The sequence below is a fragment of the Nesoenas mayeri genome (assembly GCF_963082525.1).
Source record: "Nesoenas mayeri genome assembly, chromosome: 2".
Taxonomy (NCBI): Eukaryota; Metazoa; Chordata; class Aves; order Columbiformes; family Columbidae; genus Nesoenas; species Nesoenas mayeri.
Window position 1 is genome coordinate 109734873 of NC_137543.1, and position 23789 is coordinate 109758661.

The 23789-nt window shown below is 38.2% G+C and overlaps 1 protein-coding gene across 1 annotated transcript in view; it reads left to right on the top strand.

Moving 5' to 3' along the window:
• Nucleotides 1-596: 596 nt before the first annotated feature.
• The window catches only part of POU6F2 (POU class 6 homeobox 2), a gene marked incomplete at its 3' end in the record, with an annotated part of 307595 nt that continues 284402 nt past the window's right edge, over nucleotides 597-23789 (top strand). The window contains exon 1 of the mRNA XM_080340115.1: nucleotides 597-869. Within this exon, the coding sequence (XP_080196241.1) occupies nucleotides 765-869 (105 nt within the window). The 5' untranslated portion in view covers nucleotides 597-764. The remainder of the gene's footprint in view (nucleotides 870-23789) is intronic.

Sequence of the window (23789 nt, forward strand, 5' to 3'; positions counted from 1 at the left end):
CCAAAACTCTGCTAACCTTCAAAATGGAAAGGATTCTGTAAGTAGGATTTACATAGTCTGAATATTTTATATTTTGAGTGCTCATCACAGCTCACATAAACTAATACTTAAAAATACATTTCCAATAAAGAAAACATTTGACTTCTGGTGGAGGAAAGCAGTGAGGCACGTTTTGGCTTGTGAGTACAGACACAGGTTTCTTAGCCCCTGCTCCTTTTTTTCCTGCTAGCAATTTTCTTCTATCAAGTTCTCATAATTTGTGCACATCCAAAGAAGGCAACGCAAGCCTTCACTTTGACACAAAAGAAACTTAAAGAAAAAAAAAAATAATGAGGAACTCAAACAGCCATGAAATAGAAGTACAAAGGGGAGAATAAAAAATAGAGGCTGCGAGAGGACACGAGGGGTTAAAGTTCTGACCACTGTCTGCATATATAAAATTATATCACCTTATCTGAAAAGTTTAGACTCAAAAGAAAAGCCTCCATTTAAAACACCTTTTAGGTTTATTAAATCTTTAGGCTGAAGATTACAGCAAGTGTTTTGTCTTTGGTGAGTAGCTGTTTGTCTCACTTTATTTACTTGGTATTGGGTATTTGTCAATGTCATTTCATATCTGCAGAAAATTCATACGTTCTATGGAAGTATGTATGTGTGTGAGTGTGCTGAAGGTCACATGACTGTTTCATCCTATTTGGTGGAGCAGCTTGACTTTTTTTCCCTTGCTTTTGGTGATGGTTGTGAGTGCAGAAGTTGATTGACAGATGCATGCCAGAAACCCCCATTCTCCTTTTCAAAGACTACATATGATGGATTGCGATCTTTCAGCTCAGCAGGACACAGGGACCATGCAAGCTGTAATTGGTCAGGTATGGAGTCAGCCATTTCTCAACTCCCCTTTTATTTTTTTTTTTTTCCACAAGGGTCTAACCATATGATTCACATAATTCATATTTACAGTACCATCTTTCTATCTGTATCTTCAGCTACCAGTGAGTGTAGTACTGAAAGTGAGAAAGGCAAAAGAACCACAGTAATCTGGCCAGGGAATCACTAGTTAAACCTAAAATGCCGTGCTTTTCTTCTGATAAACCCAGTTTATAATTTAGTCTGAGCTTTGCCAAATTAATCTATTTATTAATTTGTGGCTATATTTTGTTTAAATGTGCTGAAGTAGAAGAACTGAGGAGTGATAGTGTTATGTTTGCTGGGGAGTTGCTTTCTATTTCTAATGCTGTTCATTATTTCTATATTGACTGTATTCCTGTACCACAAGCTGTGGATTTTTTATTTTTTTTTCTTTTTTCTTCTTTTACTCCTAACCCAGATAATGTGTGATTGAGCTTGGTAAATGTAGTAGTCTTTGCTGCTGCAGAGGGGCAGCCTGCAAATTAAACACTGCCACAATCTGAAAGGTCCAGGTGGTCTGCTCGTGCTTCCTAATGCAATCCAGCACAACAGCTTTAATAAACAGCTCTATTTAGTTCTCCCTCCCTGTATCCAGGGAAGTGAACTGGTCTAGGGCTGCTGTGATGAAATGCCAGAAGAATATCTCTCAAAGGCCTCACAAGCTGATTTTTAGAGCTTTTCCGTTTTGTCGTCTTTGTCTTCCAAATGGGTCAGTGAGTCCTTCTCTTTCTGTTTTGTGATTTCTGATAAGTCTGTAGTTTTTATGTGTGTGCTTTAACCGTGCTGTTTTGAGCTTTAGCCAGAAGAGAGGAGAATCATTGTCTTTTCCTTTGCTTCAAATAATAACCTGAAGTGGGGAAAGAAATTAAATTATATTGTCCTGATGTACAGGGAGGGCTGTTTTCCTATGAATGCAGTCAGAGTCAGATGAGGGTTGCTGTTTTTCTTTTTCTAACAAAATTTTAAGTGCTCAACACTTTCTCATTAACCACTGACTTGTAAATCAGTCCCTGGCAAAGGCTATTTTTTGAACTCTCAAAAGTTTTGTGTTTTTTTGCATATGTTTCCAGTGTAGTGAACGCATGCTGCTGAAGTGATGACATAGTATTTGTGTTTCCTATATGTTGATACAATGGTGGAAAAATACGCATCCTACACACTGTTTTCAACTAAATTATGGCAAAGCACAGAAGTCCCTCAAAGCACATGGTTTATTAATACCATCGTACACAGTAATGCATTTCTGGGCGGAAAATGTCAAATATGTAATACCATGTTTACCACAGACTTTTATTGCTCTAAATATTTTAAAAATAGAAGATACATTTTTTATTAAAAATCCCCCAAACATTAACAGCTTTCTATTAGGCTGGCTTATAACTAAAAAGTGGGGCATGTTTGCCGGTATTACATCATGTCAAAATTTGTATTTTTAGAATGGATTAATTACCTTTTCGTGTAAACTTGTTTAGTCTTAAAGAAATGTATTTAATGATTCTAAAGCAGGTACAATGGCAAGGCTTCGAGCAAGTACACTTGACAGAAAATGTAACCTGAAACCTTCATAAATCTCAAAGCTTGTAATATCTCTTTAATGTAACTTTTGCTTTGGCATGTAAGAAAGTGTAAGTTAGCTATTTTATGTTTAAAAATTCTTAGCTCTCGGAAGGTGATTTTTTGAGGCTGGAAAGGATAGCAGCATAGTTTTTTTTTCCTGTGTGTAACATTCTATATTTCATAAATTAAAAAAAAGTTCAGTGAATGCCTGGAAAAATGTTTATACTGTGTGTTAGTGTATTTCATTTCCTAAAAATCAATAGCAAGGGCATGGACTTCAAAGAAAAATATGTGTAGCTGTTTTAAGTGACTAACTTATTTGGGTTTCTTATGTCAGAATTTATGGTTATTGTTATTGTGCAACTTAATGTGTTAGATGTTGCAAACTTTTATTTTTATGTCTGTATGTGTGCATATTTACATATCATATGTGTAAGTGTGCACATCCAAATATCTTCATAAATCCACAAAATTCTCAAGTATGTTTGTGTTTTGATTAATTGTCCAGTGTGTGGTGGTTATTAGCTACATATGAAGATAGAACAAAAAGTTTTAAATTTTTTTTTCTGATAAAAATGATGTATTTTCTAGTTTTATAATAAAAAAATTAGAACTTGTGAAGCACAGTGAAATCAGTATAATTACCATGTATTGCTGAAAACAGAAATATACTTTCTCTATGAACTCTAATACTTAGCTGACAAGAGAAAATAACTATCAAAAGGCAAACCTTATGCCATAAGGTCTTTCCACAGTTTGTCTTTAGTACTGATAAATAATAAAGATATGCATATTTGGAATATGTATATTTTTAGAAGATACATTAATTTCCTGACACTATTGTTCTAGAAAAAGTTCTTAAGAGTCTTTGTTAACTTTCAAACCTCCAAAAGCAAAAACTTAAATAACTGTTTATCATTTGGCCTTTTTATTTCCGAATTGTATCTTTCTCCAACTGTGAGACCTAAATATTGTTTTGACTAATCCTGCAGAAATAGCTTTAAATTCAGTCTTGTTTGCTGTTAATGGAGTGTGAACTTGCCTAATTAAAAATCCAAACTATACATGTATATCTCTGCTCCAATGGAGATCAGAAACACTGGCCGTTATTTGTAGTTCAAACACTAGTCTGTGTCTGACACAAAAGTAATAGCAGCAGCATGCTGATTTAAAGGCATTTTCAACACCAAGTACTTGTTCATCATTAAATGCATTTTCCACCTTTTTTTTTTTTTCTTTTTTTAATATTCTTGATTTCATTGGTCTCCAAGCACCAGTGTCCGCTTTGTCTCCCAGTGGCGCTGGCAATGGTGGGCAGAGTGCTACAATCTTGACCATTACCTGGCACCTGGGTGTACTGGCTCCAAGGTGCAGAATTGCTTGTATACCTTCCCTCTGGATTTTTCCTCCCCCAAGCAAGCAATTAAACAGCCAAGTACTCTGAAGAACAATCTCCTTGCCTAGCGTGTCAAGCTCTAGAAACTCATTGCTCATTGTGATTTTGATTCATAACTGGAGTGTTTGGAATGAAACCCCGATCCCTGTCAGCACTAGTCTGTAGCATCCTTCCTTGCACGCTGAACCACAATACCCATTATTTCTTCAAATGTGTTTTGCTCTTATAGGAACTATTAGCTGGATTTTTATGCCTTATCCCTTATATATCCTGAGCCCATCTAAATGAATAGGGAGTTAAATGTGTCATGTAATTATTTGAATTATGCTGTATATTCTAGTCCTTGTGTGCTTTCTAAAATCTGTGCTGTACCTTTCTCTTTTGTTAAATTTTATTTATCTCCCCCCCTTCATTTCCTTTTTCTTTTCTTTTCTTCTTTTTTTTTTATTTTCAGACCTGAGCTTGTGAGTGACAGGTTAGTTCATCAGCATTACAGCCCTCCTGTTTTTGTCTCATCTCATGCAGACAGGTCACTGTGTCCAATCACCCTTCTGGCTCTGCGATCCCCAGGGGAGCCCGGGCCAGCCTGCCATCTTGATCCACCGGCCTGAGGGCCCGGGCTGGCTGCACATTTCTGTGTTCACTGGTTCTTGCAAATATAGTAAAGCGGGAAGTGTGCGTGTGGTGGGGGGTGGGGGGGAGCATATTAAATGAGATCTCTGTAAACTGAGAGGGAGTAAATTAGGTAACATTCTTCTTCAAATAAGCAGGCTTTTGCGGTTATTATTGCTGTGTTTGAGTTTTCTACATGTTAACTGTGTTTATTTTCTATATTTCAATGGTATTCTCCATGCGATCTCATCATCTAGTAAAAGCTATTTATGCAAGGGTAAACATACGCTCTTTTCCCATAGAGAGTTCTGCTCTGAAACTAAATTTATGAGAGTGATACATTGCTGTAGCCAAGGTAGGTCTTCCTGCTCTGTGTTTTAGTTAGTTGCTTTTTTAAATTTTGTTCTGTTTTGCCCCTCGATTAACAACAATAGGACAGGGGGATAAACATTTCAGAGAAGCCTTTCATTTCCATAAGTTTTCAGAAGTTTCATCTGTTGTCAGTGTTGTTTTGTAATGCAGATCAATACATATCCAGGAGTTTAATTTTTACAAAATGAAGATCAGATCTATAATGTGAGTTTGTCTGGAGCAATCTTTGAGTGATTCTTCTTATAGTAGTAAGGGAGGTCTTTTTCTCTTCAAATACCCGTTTCCATCCCTAATCTAATATACAGAAGTGCCTGTAACATATACAAACAGAAAAAAAACGTCTTGCACATAAATTGGAGACTCACTTTTACAATGCAGCAAGGAATTGTGCCCTTTTGTCTACAGTTTGGGACAAATCCTGTTCTCTCTAGCAAGAATAAGACCCATCACTGTAAGCATGACTACTTGCATAAGTGAGGTCAGGCTACTTATCCCCTTGTCTGCTTAGTGTATGTCCAGCACAGACGTTGTTGTCCTTTACAGTCACCAGCAGTTGTTTCCAGTGGTTCAAGACTGTGAGGGAGAGACTTATGGACAGGTACACACTGACTGTTGTTTCCAGTAGTAGAGAGACAATGTAAACGATAAGAATCATGTTTGAAAAACTTCAAAAACATATTTTTTAATATTTATGAACAGGCTGATACTCTGATAATGAAGTATTCCATCTCTGCAGAAACTCACCATTTTATACAGTCTCTAGTATACTGTGTCCTTAAGAATTATTATTGTAAGATGATGCAGGAATGTGGCTGTAATATTTTACAGTATAAATATTTGTTGTAGAGGAGTTTGGGTCCCGTTAATTTAATATATGTAAATTCTTTGGTCCTAGGCCTGGATTCCAGCAAAAGAATGCATTTCTCTGTTGGCTTTTGTTTTTACAGCAGAAAAGAGGGATTTTTATCATTTTCATTCATGCTTAAAAAGATTTTTCTTGTTTTCACACCACAATCAGGTTTTAATTAAAATCAGCCCTCTAAGAACATCTTTAGTCATTTTTTCTTGTTGAATTTATTTATTCTTTTCCATTCTGTGCTACTCTACTGTTTCATGTGTTAGTTTGTGAGTCAGACCAATTAAGAGGTCAAATCCTGAAAAAGCTGTGAATCACACTCTGTGTATATTCACTGTTATTCTAATTGTAAGAGAAAAATAAAGTATGTCAGATGACCTTTAAATTGCTGGGCAAGTGACACTCATCCACCGATGTAGATTTTTATCTTTTGGCAATGCTTTTACATTCAAGTACCTCTGCTGTGTTTCCTAGATTCCAGACTGATAGGCTAAATACCAATCTGGGCCACTTTTGTATGTACGGTACATAGAAGTGACTGTGCTGCGCCTCTTATCTTCCACTGACCTGTAGCTGTAACAAGACCTGGATTTTTCTCCTCTAATCTGAACTGCAACTCAAATTGAAGAAAATAAAAGGACAATCAAGTACAAATTGCATATAGCATTGTCAACATTAAATAAGGATGTGGCAAAATATTAATTTTTCCTGCGATTTACATCTCTCAGTGGCATTTGGTTGTAATGCAGCTTCTTACTCTGAAATTGTAAAAATGGCAGGAAGAACCTCAGATCAGTCAGTTCTGAACATATGCACGTGTATCTCTTCTTAAAGGTAACAGGACTTAAACATTTACTTAAAAGTTGGTCACCAAACCACTTACACCCATATAAGAAGCCTGCAGCTGCTAAATCTTCAGGTGCCCAGTACGATACTGAACTCAACGGGACTCCTCACATAAATAGCACTTTGCAGGATCTGGTCCAACTTGTCTATTGAGTAACTGTCATTGCTAATTAATATAACAAAGTGTGGTTTAAATGCTAGCTAAATAATTGCTATGCAAACTCTTTTATAATTAGAACCGACTATTGGGATTAAATATAGTAACTCAAGGCTCTTGAACACTTCTATTTTTTGAGGGTGTCAGTGCTACAGGTAAATGGACCATAGCTTCAGGGTTTTTGTTTTATCATTGGCTTTGAAACCTCTGTGATATGTAGGACTCTTTCTTCAAAAGAGAAAGATTAGTTGTTGATATTTGCTGCTGATTCTCTGTTGACTGGTAGTGCTGTTCCATTGGAGCACTTTATCTAACTGTTAGATCAAAAGAAAATTTTGAAGTTCAAGAGACTGTTCTAAATTTCTAGCCATTTTAAAAAGTGGTAGTGGGGAGCAAGTTAAAAAATAAAAAAGAAGGTGGGGGAGATGAAGGACCCAAAAATCTTTATTCCAAGCCATCCTTTTATGTTGAATGATATAAATTAATTTTTCTTAAGCTATTTTTAATAGATTTTATAGTTACTAATAAGACTATTTTTTCCTAGCAAAGAATGGTACCATTTGCACATGCCATACCATATTATAGCAAAACTAGGTCCATCAAACTTTTATTCGAAGTCTTCTTTTTATTCACATGAGTAATAGTAATTCATGTCATTAACACTGTTGCATATACTTGAAGAAGCATGTTTCAGAGATAAGAGCCTCGGAAACAAAACTTGGTCTCTGGTTTAGTTGCACAGCTGTCCTTTGCTCATGGGAATTAGGATTTACAGAGTAAGACACTGATAGCTGTTCTTGTCAAAACAGATGGGTCTTGATGGGCTTTCCTGTATCACCTTATTGTAAAAAAAGAAAAAAAAAAATCCAATAATTTGATAAGCAGTGCTGTGAAATCTTACTTGTGAGAGTACTTTTTGATCCCGTGATATTTCCAGTGAGTGTTACTGAAACTAGTCGCTAAATATTATCTATTCCCATAGGTAACTCTCTCCAGGATGAGGCTTTGAACCCATGGATGGGGACGGGCATTGTAAAGAGAAACAGGTCCTTAGGCCAAAACAAGAAGAAAAAAGTTAGAATGGGACTGCATGCTGAAGTCACTGATTTCATAAAGTAATTTTTATTTTACAAGTTTATAGCATTTTCAAGGATCTCAGACTTGCGTGTGTTTAGAAGACACGATCCAGCTGTGTAATGGCACTTCCAAAAAACAGTAAAAGACAAAAGTGGTTTTTTAGTCACCCCCTGCTATGGAAACAAGAGTTTCAAGCAATAGAAAATAACAGAGCATGAGGATTTTACAAGCAGATTAGTGAAAGTCATGTTAATAGTATTACACAACAGTTGCTGTTAGACGTATTAGAAGAGAGAATTCTGTATCAGAATGTTGTCCTTTTCACTAAACTGTTTACATCTCTGACTGCTTTTCCACTTACTGAGCCAACTTGGGAAGCTTTTACTTGAGCTTTATTCTCATGTTTCATGGGCAATGAAGTATGGAGGAGTTTTACTCGAATAAAAAGTCTGGGGTTTTTTGAGCTAGAGGCTTTAGCCCATGTCTGGTATTTATCTTTGGGGGGAAAAATATGTATATATAAACTTGCAGCATGGACTAAGACTGAAGCAGCATTATTAATGATTGAAACATTTTATATCCTTATTTGAAGCTTATGACTTAAAATCACATTGTCTCCCATCAACGGCAAACGGCTTGCATTTATTCATACAATAGCAGACTAAAGGCTGGGATTTATTTTTTAAATTTATAACTATGGAGAACTGTACCTGGTTGATTCTGATTCCAGCTTTAAAAATAAAAAGAGGGCTAAAGATGCAAATAACTCTAATGTTTAAGTCTGGCAGTTCTGAGATACTGTCATGATGGCTAAAGCTGTTGGTACTGGCACCAGAAGCTGCCAAGTGCTGAATGTTTCCAGAGTCCTGGACTTCCCACTGGCTTTGTTAGGCAAGGCCTGAATGTTTTCAGTCTTCTTTGAAGGCAGGATTAGGCCCTGAAGCACATGAGGGCAAATTTTTTATTTGATATCTTTTTTTTCTGCTCAGACATTGTTAATGAAGGAAAAATTGAAAGTTTTCCTGTGAAAATTGTTTTGTGCAAAGTGAAATAAAATAATTGGGAATAAATGAGAATGATGCTGCTCTAGGAAACAAATAGCTATTGCAGGATTCCTGGTTGTTAAGTCTTACCTTCCGTTCACTGTGCCCATCCCTTTCTGTGTACAAAACGTGCTTCACATTCTTCAAATGGATTATACAAAGCAGAAATAATATCTGCAAACAAGAAGCTCCCAGTATTTTGGAAGAAAGGTTGAAAGTTGTGGCAAATGTAAAAGTGGCTTGTAATGTGGATGAATAAAGCAGAGAACATCAAACTCATTTCACTTAGTGTCATTCATGATGATTTATTATCGTAGTCAGGGCAAACCGTGATCTTGGAGCTGAAACAATTTTGTCCATTAAGAGGGAAAAACAACTCCAAAAAACAGAATGTTCCAGCTTGGTTCTTATATCCTTAGGGATGCAATATTGAATTCAGAATTGGGGAAGCTTAATCTTGCAGCCAGATTTGACAAGATGCTGGTTGAACAGTAGGCAGAGTGATGGTTTGTGCTTTGTAATGTCCATGGTGGGAAACAAAGAAAGTTACGAAGATTTTTCCGGAAGTCTGGATGCAGTATTCACTACTTGCTCCAGTTTCTCACCAAAGTAGGCAAGAAAACCTGTGTGTGCAAGTTAGTAAGCAAAGTTCACATGTTCAGAGCCTGAGAGAAGACAAACTGGAGTGCTCTGAAACAGCATGTGAGGGTTTGCAATGACTCTGAACAGTTACCTTTTTGTTTGGTTGGTTTAGCGCTGTTGCCTATTTGAAGAGTGATCGTGAAACCATTTAAGCACATCCACGAGTATCCCTACAGTCTTATGAAGAAAGCTCACAGGAACACCGTATTGTGCATTAGACTATGTGATCCTAAGGGCTTGGATCTCACCTGGCCTCAAGGGGATACAAACATGTACAGCTGAAAAAAATCCCCAAAAAAACAACAAACAAAAAGCCAGTTCTTCAGCTTCACTCGGTTAATCCTGGAGAGTAGGAATCTGGTGACGAGGGGAAGTAAGAGGTGTAGGCAAAAATCTGGAGGCTGCATCTCCAATCTTGGAGGGGTGACCAATGGATTCATTGGCAGGTGTTCAGAAAATAAGACCTGGATTTTGAATTGTCAAGCAACCACAAAAAAGGGCTGAACGCTGGACCTTCCTCCCCTGAATGTATTGGTTTCTGGTTATTTTTTAAGTTCATGCAGGATTCTTAGCAAGAGGAGAAATTGAGGGTTGCCCCCTAACTAGGGATTTAGACTGACTCTATAATGAATTTTAACCCAAGAGGCACTGTGGATATTCAGCAAACCTTTGTTCTATTCTGCTCATGTCCTTATGCTAGACCCATCACCGTAGTTATTAGATCTCAAAGATTACATTCTTTGATCTAGTGCTTTCTAAATCCTTAAACCACAGTTTATTTATTTAAAAGGTTATATCCAGCATTGGATTGGATTGTAAAGTACCCTTTGACTCTTTCATGAAGGACACAGTAGAAGCACCTGCTGCCGAAGGAGTATTTCCTTCTGACCATGAAGCATCACAGCATTTTATTGAATTAAGAACTGCACAAGGCTCTGTGCTTTTAATCTAGCCAGTGTGTTGTGGGTTTTGTTTTTCTTTTTCCTCATTGGTATCATGCTGTCATTCATTTCTGATACAACAGACATTTGTTAGGGTATGTAGGTGAATTTCAGTTACCCTCTAAATTAAAAAAAAACCTGCAAAGTAGCCTCATATTTCCCTAAGAAAATAAAAGCACAATAAATGTCAAACAGATGTTAAAAATTAGTATGTTCAGGATGTGTTCTTGTGGTCTCTTTTTGATCTGATGTTTACCAGGGTTCATCACAAGTAACTGTGGAGCTAAAGAGAGTTCCATGTGGGTAAACATGATCACCACAAGCTTTTAATCTTGTTCCATCAGATTCATGAGCAAATTTACCAGTTTAGTCTACAATACTTGAGTAATTAGGAACTGTGTGATGAGACTCACCACCTAACCAGCAAGAAGGCACAGAAAGCAACAGAGAAGGACACTAAAATTGAGCGCAGTGTGCTCAGTTCTGACAGATATTAATTAAACTGTATCCAAACTGGTCTCCTGTCCCCCCCGCCCTACCTCCAATCAGTCCTGCAAGGCAAACTGTATAAATTCCCTTAATCCTGGAGAAACCAAGACTGAAATTGGCACCTGAAAAGAGAAATTCTATTAAAAATAGCTATTATTGTTACATGATTTAATGTTTGTGTTTAGTTATTTTTCTTTTTTGAAAGGCTTAGCCCCTGGAGATAATAGCCTGGTTCTACTTTATACTGAGACCTCTTTATACCATCTGGTACTACAAACCAGCTGTAAAGTGGGTATAAGAGCAACTTATTTATTTGTATTTCAAAGCTCTTTTATATTTTCAGAATTTTCAGTACCTGACAACCCAAAAAACATAAAGGTTGCTTTCTCAGTCAAGTGCATTATAAAATGAGACAAAAGGCCTACATTTTTGTTTGCTTGTTTGGTTTTCCTCATGGGCTGCAGTGTTGCTCACTGCAACATTTGACAAAGATCTATGTTTCCAGAGCATTATTCAGTTAGGACACCTGGATTAGTGAAAAGGAAAACAAATGAAATGCATATGAATTAATGTCAGTTAAATTCCCTTCTTCTGTACTTTATATTGTCAAATGAATTCTTCAACTCCAAGTCAAAGGGTGAATAAAAACAGCAAAGACAGAAGAAGGAAAACGAAGAATGACAGTTATGCTAATGGAAACATCTTAAAATTTAGTCAGACATGGGAAAAAATACTAAAATAGCAATTTTAGGGTTGATCCAAGAGTTTTCTTTGAAATTTTGAGAAGCTTCCTACTCAATTTTATATCATAATCCCTTTTAAACAGGCACATAGGAGGCTTAAGGGATTCTGTGAAGGTTGTGAGATATTTCTCTCTTTGCTTCCCCATTTTGTGGAAGTCCAAGGGAAAAATATTGGCAGGGCTTGTAGAACCTTCTATAATTAAAGTAGCCCAGTATTCCCTATCTTAAGACCTTTACTGCTGCTGTTAGCATTTCCACCTGGTTGGCTACCTCTTCCTGAATATTTTTGAAGACAATTGCAGCTAAAATACTTCAGCAGCTCCTCAGGAGGACAGGGAAAAAATGGGATAGTTTTCCCCATTTTAAAGACACTCTATATTTAAGTGCAAACCTCTGAATTTGGTGAGGAGCAGGAGCATTGTGTTTGAGATGTTTCTTCTGGTATCCCCTGACAATCCATCCATGTTTGATTATGTTCCAAGCCTTTGAGAAATGTTGTTGGCACATGTTTACTTGGCAGCGCTAAACAGCTACATCCCCTAAAGATTCACAGAAAATAAAGGTGTGAAAGGAACCTCATAAAGTCATCTGCACATAGACAGGATCAGCTTATCTGAGTCGCATCTGATGAGTATTTGTCTAAATGTTTTCTGAAAAACTCCAGCAGCACCAGTTCCACGGTATCCTTGTGATACTGATTGAGTTTAACTATCCCTGCCTTAGTGTGCACTGTTAGAAAGTTTTCCTCGCAGCAAAAAGAAACTTTCTTGCCCCAAGTTAAGACCATATCTTCTTCTGTTTAGGGATATCTGATTATTTCTGTTCCCGTCTTGAAAGCCTAAATTCTAATTGGCCCATCTCAGAAAATGACAGAGGTGCAACCTTCACTCTTCTATGTACTAAGTGACCACCATCTGGGGAGATGGAGGAGGAAAAGGCACAATTCAAAGGAAGACAGGACAAGAGCCAGGAAGATTTAGGTACAGACTGAACCAACGAGTGCACAAGTAGTGAACTAGGTCTAGAGAGTGGTGAGGGATGGAGAGGAAAAATAGGAGCTTGAGGGAAGAGTGGGCCCAAGAGAGGCTGGGAACTGTGAGGGCCAGTAGGGAAGAGGACTTGCCCCATGTGTGGGCCAGCTGAGAGAAGAGGAGCAATGGAGAAGGGGCTGGACCTGGCCAGGGATAAAGACAGAAATAGAACAGCTGTAGGGCAGGTTCTCTCGCTGCTCCGAAGTTGCTGCTGGCAAATCCCACTGGCAAAGTATTTCAGTTTTCCTTTAAAAAATATGAAGCTACATATGCCAAATGTGTAAAACATTATTTGTATTCTTAAGCCACATAATTCAAATGAAGTATTGGTACAGTCATAATTTGTTTTCTTTGTAAATATTTATAATAAAAGACCATTTAATTATGTAAACAACTACACGTGCCACACAGATTAGGTTTCTTAAATGTGATCTCTATACTTCCACACTTCCACTTATATTTCCATAATAGTATTTGACAATATAGATAATATTTTATTATACTTCTTTCTGAATATTACATTTGATATATAATGGTTTTTGGCTTCCTAGAAATTGCAGAAAGTTTATGTACATGCACATATTTACACACAAATTCCAGAAGAGCCTTATTTGATTTTAAATGTTGGGGGGGATTGAATTAGCATAAATTTTAGAGATGAAAAAAGAAAACTTTTAAAGAAAAAATGACTTTGACTTAAGCACTCAAACTCTCCTGCTCACAAAATTACAAACTGAAACATATGGACTTTTAAAATCTCTTTTTCATATGAATGGTAGGATTAAGGGTTCTAACATATAGCTGAATTTTCATTTCGAATGAAAAATTTCCCAGAGATCTTGCCATTACTATTTCTAACTGACAAAACCTATCAACTTATCCGGTAGTTTTCCTAGAGCAATGAGTGACAAAGACGCTGGTCTTTGTACCATGTAGACACATGAAATCCCTATAGTAGGTGATATCTGGCTCTTAATTCTCCACAGCTTCAGGTTACTACAGAGAAACAACATCGGATTATCATCTGAACAGATATAATTGTTACTTTTGGCAGTTTGAAGTCACTAATTCCTAAACAAAGCCATTTTTTTTCTCTGATGGGAGGGGATAAATTTCTGAATTTTATTTAGCTTTTTTCCTGCATTATTTACAGTTATGACTATTATCTAATGTATGATTTAGTAAGAGCACACCATCAAACTGAAGGAGAACCAGGAATAGGCAGCTGGTGCAAACGACTTATGGGGGGCAGAGTGACATGCAAGGGAAAAGAGTAATTGCCAATGTGAGGGTGTGAAAAAAGGCAGGATTAGGTAGAAGAAGGGGGAGATGCAGGCTAGAAGGAGGGCATGGCAGCTAGAGAAAAAGGTGTTTTGGTAAGGCTGAAAATTTCAGAGCTATTTTTTAATAGGTTTGTTACAGTGTTATATATTGAACTGGCAGTAATAAGGACTCATGAAGGTTGAAAGATTAGGACTAGTGGCCAGGATTAGGCTGTGGCAGGGAGCTCTGTGAAACAGTTGTGTACAGTAAGACTGAGGATAATAAAACTACATCCATGTTATAGCCTTTCTCTTCACCTTTATCCATGCAGCATCTGCTCAGATGCAAGTTTAGGGACCGATCTTACCATGCATCAGCAAAGCATGGCTGTGGTAGGGGGGCAGCAACAACTAAGAGAAGTGTAAAACCAGGGCTCGAGCCCATCACCTTCCTGTTCTTTAGCAACACTTTGTAAAACTTTTAGCTGTTACCACCATTAATGTTAATCTCTTAAATTCTATTTTTATGCCTTAACAGAAGGTAGATTGGCCTGGTGGCAAATTGGGGCCTACAGTGTTTCAGATACAGCTTACAAAACTAAGGACAAGTCTATGAATCTGTCCTTAAAAGTGACTTAGAACCAGAGCTATTCTGTTAGCAGAGGCACTGCTGACTATGGTACTAATCATTCCCCTCAATGTGATGTAATGATTCTTTTGAAATGTTTGGGTTTTTTTTTTTTTCTAAAACACACTTTGTTTTTTGGTCAGTGTCCTTCTGCTTTGGATCAGCTTCTGCTTGGTAATTGACACTCACTGCATCTGCAGCTGTCTTGAGCATGAGTAAAGCTAGAAGGATAATGTATTTTTAGCCCCTCTTTCATGCTTTCTTCTGGTAAATGTCTCCCCGTCAGGCTAGAGAAAGAGAAGAACTATTATTTGATTAAATTTTACTAAAATAGTAATAATAGTAACAACAACAACTATTATTATTATTATTATTACTTTTCTTCACAAATGATCTGATAACAATGGGTGCCATATGGGAACTCACATTGGTATCTGGGGTGTACATTTGTATCAGTGAATCACTTTATTCTGTGGTCCCACATTGCTGCCCCTGGGTTCAGGGACAGATGCTCCTGGCACTGGAGGCAGCAAATGCCAAGGTAGAGACATTCAAAATTTGGCTCTTTAGCTCAAGGGCGGCATACATAAGAAATGTAGTTGCAATAGTATCATGCAATACAGTGGGGAATGAGCAATTAAGTAAAGAGTAAATTTTTTAGTGAAAGTTATTTTTTCCATAAGTTTTGCCAGACTGTGAAGTGACATCAGCTTCTTTAATCCTTATGCTGTAAAATTTTAGGCCCAGATTTTTAACTGCAGCCCTTCACCTGCAGCTTCTTGGTAATGAGTAAGTTTAGTCACATGTGTAATCCTTTTACATGTAAATAGAAGATAGAAAAGGCATAGAGGACACCAGCTGGATCTTAATTACACATGGACATTTATTTCCATCAGCTGCAGTGGAAATCAAGCAGCACATTTACACAGGGAGGTGTGAGGGAGCTGCTGCTCTGAGATTTGGGGAGCAGTGCTGGGCCTCCCCAGCCAGGGGTCTGTCCCCACAGCTCCTGAGTGGGGCAGGCCCAGGATGGCAGCTGGTGGTGGCTGAGTCTGAGCCACATGCCAGGCAGTGGTCAGGTAGGAGGCCATGCCAGGACAGGGGGGCTGTGGGGAGCTGGAGGTAAGCACAGCTGTGGTATTGTGGAGCTACATGGGGAGGCCCCAGGTGTGGCTGCTTAGGGCTGTTAAGGCCTGGAGAAGATGTGTAAATGTCCTCTGTGTGCAAGTGCTCTTGTGAGGTGCAGAGTGGGGCTTCTGGTCTTTGTTGTTCTAGTGCCAGGCTGGTGAGGTTGTGCTGGGCCCAGCTGAGAGGGCACTGAGTCTGCTGGCCATGCAGCTGGTGGGATCTGCAGGCACACAAACACAAGCTTGGTTTTAATGCCATGTCTTGCTGGTGGTTTAGGCTCCTGCTGCTCCTGGTACTTCCCAGTTTATGTAAGTATCTTTGTAGCTGTGGTAACAGGTGCTATTTTTGTATCTCTGGATTAACACTAATAGTGTTGGATTGTGGGGTGACTCCTAGTGTGCATTAAATAACCAGCAAAGATCCTGTTGATTGTAATAGGGTCAGATTTGCTTTGTATGTTCATCTGAAGTGTTGTGTTGGGATCATTTTGGAACTGTGTAAGTACAACAGAAAGGGTGCTGCTGAGTTTCAGCTGAGAGCTTCCAGCTTATTGTAACTGACCTTGTGTTGAGGCCCAGATCTTATAATGGTGCAGGAATAGACTCAGGTAATTGCAGGGATCCACTTACCTAGAGAATGTTCCAGGAAGGTACAAATAACAATAAGAAATTAAGGAGCAAGCTTATTTGACCAATATTTATAAAACTTCATTGTCACTTTTTGATGTGCTTTACTGAGTTTGGTGTGTATGTTTGCTAGCTGCAAGGAGTGGTCAATGAACCCTTTAATTGGTCTTAAATGTAAGGTAAAATTATTGGTGTTCTTTGGAATTTTCTGCAAAGATGAAAGGAAATAAGAGTGGGTTAAGCATGATCGTTGTGTTGCTGGGTTTTAATTCCCAAGTGAGATTCTCTGTACCAGATACATAGGGAATTCCAGAGAAAAATGTAGTAGTTGAATTTATCTGTGTTACATCAGGGGAAGCTGATTCCATGGGAAGTGTAGGCAATCTGTGAGCAGCTGCAAGCTGTTGCGAAAAGTTGTTGGTCAGGGCTGGGTAATCAGTGTTAAAAGATTATAATTTCTTTCTAAGTTGCTTCCTAAATTAGAGTCATGAAATACAGATCAGAGATCTGTGATAAAGATGTAGCCTATTCTCCAGTATGTAGTTTAAGTTTGGAAAAAGTGTTTAGCTTATTTTTCTTTGTTTTGGTAGTGTCTGACTTTCCTTCAAAAGGATTATTGTTTGAAGGCTTGTGGGTGGAGGAGGGGGAACCAAAAAAAACTAAATCCCACCAAACAAACAAAAAAACAGTTTCAGGATGGATTTTTCAATAGCTAGAAGCATTTTTTTAAGGAGGAAAATCTAGCACAGATTAAAAAGTAGAACATTAATAGAGAGCTTTGAAAGCTATTTTTAAAAGGAGGGACAAAAAACAGTCAGCGAGTGCATACAAGGTGGGGTGTGTGTGTGTGTGTGTGTTTTTTTTTTATATTGGTTCTTTTTCCTGACAGCCTGGTAAAGTTTTTTGACATTCAAGCAACAAAGACAAGAATGGCCAGGCTTACAGATGCATTCTCATACTACTACTTGCAAAATTCCTGTTAGGCTAAACAAAATCACAGTCAGGTTAAAACTGAATTATTTTGAGAATCTGTCCTTTGCTGCACTGCATTAAGCATTGCATTACAGTATTGCTATCAAGCTTTCTTCTCAACAGAAAGTATGTTTGGCTTACTACAATTAAAGTTGGCTATGATTGCTTTTTGCTCTCTACTTGTAGAGATCTTCTACATCAAAGGGTTTTATTCTTGGATAATGTTATGTCAGTGCATCTGCATATTTCTTAAAGAATCTTTCTTTAGTGTACTTCTGTATTCTGAAATGTTTTACAAATGTAACGTTCTCCAGCTTCTGAGCCCTTCAGCTACCTGTAAGATGAAATGGAGAAAAATGTAGTGGAGCCTAGTGATTTTATGTGGCAGTGTGTACATGGAAGTCGAGAATGCATTACCAGTGGAGTTCAGCGAAGTGTGACAATTCCAGTGTGGAGCTTGAGCAGGATATCAGCACTGCTCTGTGGGAGATGTCCATTGCCCTCTGATAGACCAAAAAGGGGCAGTATAAAAAATTGCTCTGCAGCTGCCCTTGTGCAGGCTGCTTTTTCACTGTGTTTCTCGTTAGGGAACAGATCACAGATGTTTCTAAGCTCAGGTTAACATGGGGTACTGTGGCTTCTGACACACCTATTCTCCTCTTCTGTGTTTCTATGAGGTGTTTTTTCCGGTCTAGGAGATAGTCTTCCCTCAGGTGCTTTCTCAATATTGCAGCTCCACTTTGGGTGGATAACAACATCAGTAGATGGAGCTCAGGTGTACTGGGCTCACTTCATATCCCTTCTTTCTATAGTTCACAATAGGCATTCATTCATTTTGTATTAGCTGGTTCCTACCAAAACCTGACAAAATAGCCCACTCCATTCCTGTACCAAAGGAGACAGAGCTAGAATCTGAACTGGTGTGCAAATTACTCCCATTGACCCTAATATAGAACCTTGTTCGAAACATAGGCTGTACACATGGACATGGTTCTGGCACTGTTGCTAAGCATGCTGTTATCAATATTGCTAAACAGACCTTTATCATGAGCACAATCAGACCAAGTGTAAATACTAATTAGGGTCTAATCCAAAAATCTATCGAAGTTTGTGGCAAGGTTCAGTGTGCTTTGGATGTGTCCCAAGGTAAAGAATGAATCACTTTTTTAGTAGGGTTCTGCCTCTGCAGTTGAGAAAATTACCTTGCTAATGAGGGGCTATTTAGTTTACTTGAGTCTTCTCATGTTACAAAACTCTCTTTTTATCTCAGTAAAAATAATGTGTAAGCTTTTAACAAGTATGAATAGACTGTGGAGAAGCAGCAGCAGCAGCAAACACTACCTTGCTGCATGGAGGATGCCGTAATAGAAACTTACCTGTATAAGTAAAATATTGGGAATTTACGCAACTTTATTGTCAAGCTACAAACTCTAGTAAGCTTGTTTACAAAAGTCTGTGGAAAAAGGGTGAAAATGATGGCTTTATTGAAGTCAACATGGATTTATTCATGAACTGATATCACCTGGACAATTTGTGGTAGTTCTGGGTATGGAAAGCCTGTGCCACAGACAGAACAATCCCAAGTCTGCTCTGAAGGATCTTGATGAACTCAAATTATGAAGAAATTTCTTAAGAAGCTACATGTTGACTAATACCCAATGTATTGACTAGTTCCCATTAATGTACTAGTCCATTTCTTAACTTATCCCATTAAGAAAGTTCAAAAATAACTGTTCCAAATCCTGAAGGCATGTTCATTCTCAGTGGTCTAAAGAACCAAATCTGCCAAGGATTAATCTTTTATTATTCTGCTCCCTGTTGATCTGTGGCAGTATCCAAGTTTTACTGTAATTATTCACTGCTTCAGGAGCAACAAGAACATTCATCATAAGACCCCTGTTAATTAAATATCCCATTTATGGCAATATTCAATACAGTGTTAAATGTTTTATGTAACATTTTATATTATAATACATGCATTTCCTTGGTATGTCAACATTAGGACACTGTGATACTTAAAAGTTACTATGGCAGCAAACTTCAAATGGATCAGCTTCAATAATGTTCTTATCACAATATTTTGGAGCCCTGCTTTTGTGGGAGAAGCTGTGCTGAAGTCAGTGATGCTCCTCATGCCCCCTGTGCTGCAGTCCTTTGCTGGAGTACAGCCTAACATCTGAATGGGCAAATGAGGCCAGTAGGGGAATCTCCACAGTATGCTTCATGCAGTAGTCTTCTCTTACTGCTCCCTGGGCTATAGGAATGTAATTGCCCTTATGAACTTGGAATCAGTGTTGAGTTGTCCGAATGTCATCTGATTAGCTTAAACAGACACCATATAGGAATATGCACAAGTGATACATTCACTTCTACAGACCATCTGAGAGATTGTGGTGATTTAACGCCAGTTAGCAATATAACCACAACAGCTGCTTGCTTGTTCTCTCTTGCCCCACAAGTAGGGGAGAGAATCGAAAGGGAAGGGAGAAACTTGGATTGAGATAAACAGAGTTTAATAAAATAACAAAATACTAATGCACTATTAGTGAATATATATATATGTAATAGAAATAGAATATAAAATATACTCAGTGCAATTCCTTGTGAACTCTGTCCACACCAAGCAGTCAGTCTTAGGAAACAGCACCTGGTCCCAAAGCCGATTCTGGAGAGAGAAAAGGAGAAAACAGCAGGAAGGCCCAGAGGCCTCTGCAAAATGGCAAAAGGATGGCAAAGGCCGATCTAAAGAAAGTCCCGAGCAGAACTGCACTGAACAGGTCTATGAGAGTGAAGAGCCAGAGAGAGTGCAAGAGGCTGGAAGATCCTGAATCTCCTCAAATAATTACCATGATGCTAAGGGGAAGGAATACTCTTACTGATCAGTCTGGATGTCAGTCAAGCTCTGACCCATCCATGCCTCCCTTTCTCTGCCTCACACCTGTGGGCAGAGCACTCAGAATGTCCTTGGCTCTCAGACCAGAGCAATGAAAAACATTAACTCTGTGCTAGGGTGTTATCTTCTTATTCTCAAACCGAGTCCAAATAATGACCGTGGTAGCTATGAAAAAGAAAGGTTTCTCACTGCATGAAGAAAACTAACTCATTTTCAGTCAAACCAGCACAGAGATTTACTTCTATTTATCTGTTTCTGTTATACAACCTATGCAAACTAAAATATGTATTCATTTAGATGCTGGCTGTATATAAGCCTCCAGACAGACATGCAGACTTTGTGTTGTTTACAGTCCTTCTTTAAGTATAACATAATTGGACCTTAATATGTTGATTCAGTTCCTCTGAAGAGAAAGGCACTTCTTTTCAAGATCACATTTAACACATTTTCGTGGTTTTTTTTCTTTCCCTTCAGAAGTTTGTCATTTTCATCTGATAAAAAGATTGCTGCTGCACAAATGGGAATTAGCACTTATCCCAGTTTTTAGGAATTAGTGTAGAGTTAATGTTATCTTAAAGGATTTCAAGTTGTTAAAAGTATTTCCTAAATTTAAATCATTACAAGTGTTCTCATACATGAGAGACTGAATTAATTTCTAAATTATTAGATTTAGAGACCAACATAAAACTGCCGTGTTTTTCTGGTAACTGAAAGGATGTTGCACTTTGTACAATTATAGATTTCAATGGAAGAATTGCCTGGCACATCTCCATCTACATAATTTAGGGGAACTTTTAAAGAGTTTTCAGTTTTCCAGATGTACTTGTGTGTTTTATGAATCTTGTAATTGTCAGTCAGTAAGCTTCCTCCTTCAACCTATAATTATGGTTAGACTTATTTAATGAGTGTCTGTACATCTTCTGATGTTTAATTTCTCATAGGGCATTCATCTGCTCTGACTTAGGTATCTTAAAAAATTATGTGCCGGAGTCTGAGCCAGTCACTCTAAAGCCTGTTTTCTCTCTAAGTACTATAAAGGAGAGCAAGGACTGAGAGCTATGCTGGAAAGTCTTATTGACCTCTTGTAAGTAACTCTTCAGTTAGGAGATATGGACTGTACCTTTCATTACATAGCAGTTATAAACAAATAATTGTTTTAAAAGCTATTTTGGAAATTCTAGCTGACAGGTTAATTCTTGCAAATGAATTTCCAAAGCCTGCAATTTTGGCTTGATAAAAAGGCAGTCCTAAGCAATGCACCAAAATTGAGGGTTGGAAATGCTGTGTCTTTCCATAGGATGAGAATGTGTTTCATAGCGCAGTTCACTTAAATTAAATAGTTGAAAGATCTTTTTCTCATATGAATTATAATATTGATTTTTTTTTTTTCTGAATCATCTGGTAAGGATATGTTTCCCTGCAAAAATTTTTTTAAAATACCATGAAATTAGAATTTTTCACAGAGCAAGTATTCAGTGTAATATAATTCTTATGTGAGTTGAGTAGTAGTTGGGAAAGGGAAAAACATCTTGCAAAAAAGTTTAACTTCAATAAAGAGCTTTTTCCCTCCAATTATTACATTATAATAATATATAATCACCTCCTAGTGATTGGTGCTGGATACTGAAAAGAAATTATTAGTGAATAGGGGCCTCTGGTTTGACCATGTCATCTGAGCCTCCTTTTGACTGTTATTTTCAGAACTTGCCAAGTGTCCAAAAATCATGTCCCTTTGTAGGGCCGTGAACTGGGCTCTCATGAGTTGATAATAACTGATCTGTCTTAAGATCCGGTTACATAGTTCTTCACAGCAGGAAGTTCTTTAGTATGTACACATAGTGATATCTGGAGTAGGCGTGTTAGTTATTTTATATCACTTATCAGCAATGGCTGTTGTAACCTGGTTTACTGTTCTTTTAAGCAAAGTTATAGTGTGAAATTGAAGGTGTGTTTTTTTTGATGCTTGACTTGCTAGGTTGTGTAATGATGTAGTAATAATGAATACCAAATGTAACAAAAAATAAAAAGGTTGTCTAAGGTAAAAACGAACAACCTTAAACAGCTTTTTGTAGGCAACAGTTTGTTTGCTAAATTTCTTAATGGTAAAAGGTTTTGACATCTTACTCCTCCTTTCAGTCCCTCCACCCAGTGCTACTCGCACTGATGCTGCTTTTTTGGTGTAGGTCTCTGCTGTCTCTCTCCTCAGGATGCAATGAGAGTTTTCAACAAACAATGTGGTTGTCACAGGCCTGCTGTTTTGCCATGTTGTTTCTGGTTGTGTGGGTGCAAGCACAAGTTAGGGTCCAGCTTGCATTTGATAGGAAGCAGCTGAATTGTAATGGAAAATTGGTGGGTTTAGTTTTTGAGGTTGGAATTAATTTTGGTGCAGAAGAGCCTTCTCATTAATTAACTACTGGTGTGTGTCACTTTGAGGAGGTAAGTGGGAGATCCCAGTCCATGTAGACTTTGTGGTTATTCTTCACATGAGACTGAGCTAAATTATGTGCCTTTTAGTGGGTCTGGTACTTAGCAGGATAAAGTTGAAGGAAATACATTGTTTAATTGTGAAATGATAGTGATTACAAGCTTTCAGTGATTTTTACAGTATTCACCCTGTATAATGGTTCCCGAAGATCTTCAAACCGTAGCAAAAATCCATCCAGCCAAGAGGTTCAGTTTAAATCTATCACCTACGTAATACATTATAGGATTAAAAGATGGTTGCTGTAAAGATGAACACAAAAATGAAGAACAGTACCCTCTGCCACAAGCAACTCAATGCAATGTAAGACAGGAAATGCTCTGATGTGTAAAACTTCTCTCTTACTCTGAGGTGGGATTAATTGAAACCTCAGATGTCAGTATGACACAATCTCAAAACATATTCCCTGATCATAAATTATACTGTCAATTGACAGACTTATCTGCAGGGAACTCCTTTCCCCAAAAGAAAAGCCCTCAGCTTCATGGGACTGAATAAATAAATTTCTTTGTCTCTTGTCTCGTGTCAAGAACATCTTGAAGTGTGAATGGCAGCTTGACAATGGGCCTCTTGCAGCCAGATAATGCTTTTTGTCTCATATTTAGAAAAAAACCCAGAACAAACATTAGGTGTTTTTTTTCTCCCCCTAACTCATTTTTTGAAATGGCAACCTGCATAGCACCATGTAGTGGGGCCCTGAGGTGATGCCCTGAGCCACCCCATGGGTTGGTGTGCCAGAGTGTGGGAGCAGATATAGGGATGGTGGTCAGGTGTCGGAAAAGTGGCATTTGGTTGCATTTTGCTGTGCAAAGCTATTGGGAAGTGGATCTAAGAGACACTGTTGGGAAGTGATGATGTTTGTTAGGTTATGGTGGAAGAACAGGAGGGGTTGGAGTGAGAGCTGTGAGATGAGGAGGTCCCCCAGCCCTTGCTGTAGCTGTGTGGCTGCTGCAGGACACCATGTGTTTGTGTGCGCAGTGCCAGGCCGGCATGTGTTCACCCATAGTTGCTGGCCCAGCCAGTTCTGGTGCTGGCAGGGTACTTGCTGTGCCTCCCCATGCTGGTGGGTTCCTCACTGCAGCCCATTCCTCTTCCACCTGTCCTCTCTCCTACTGTCATTTTATTAA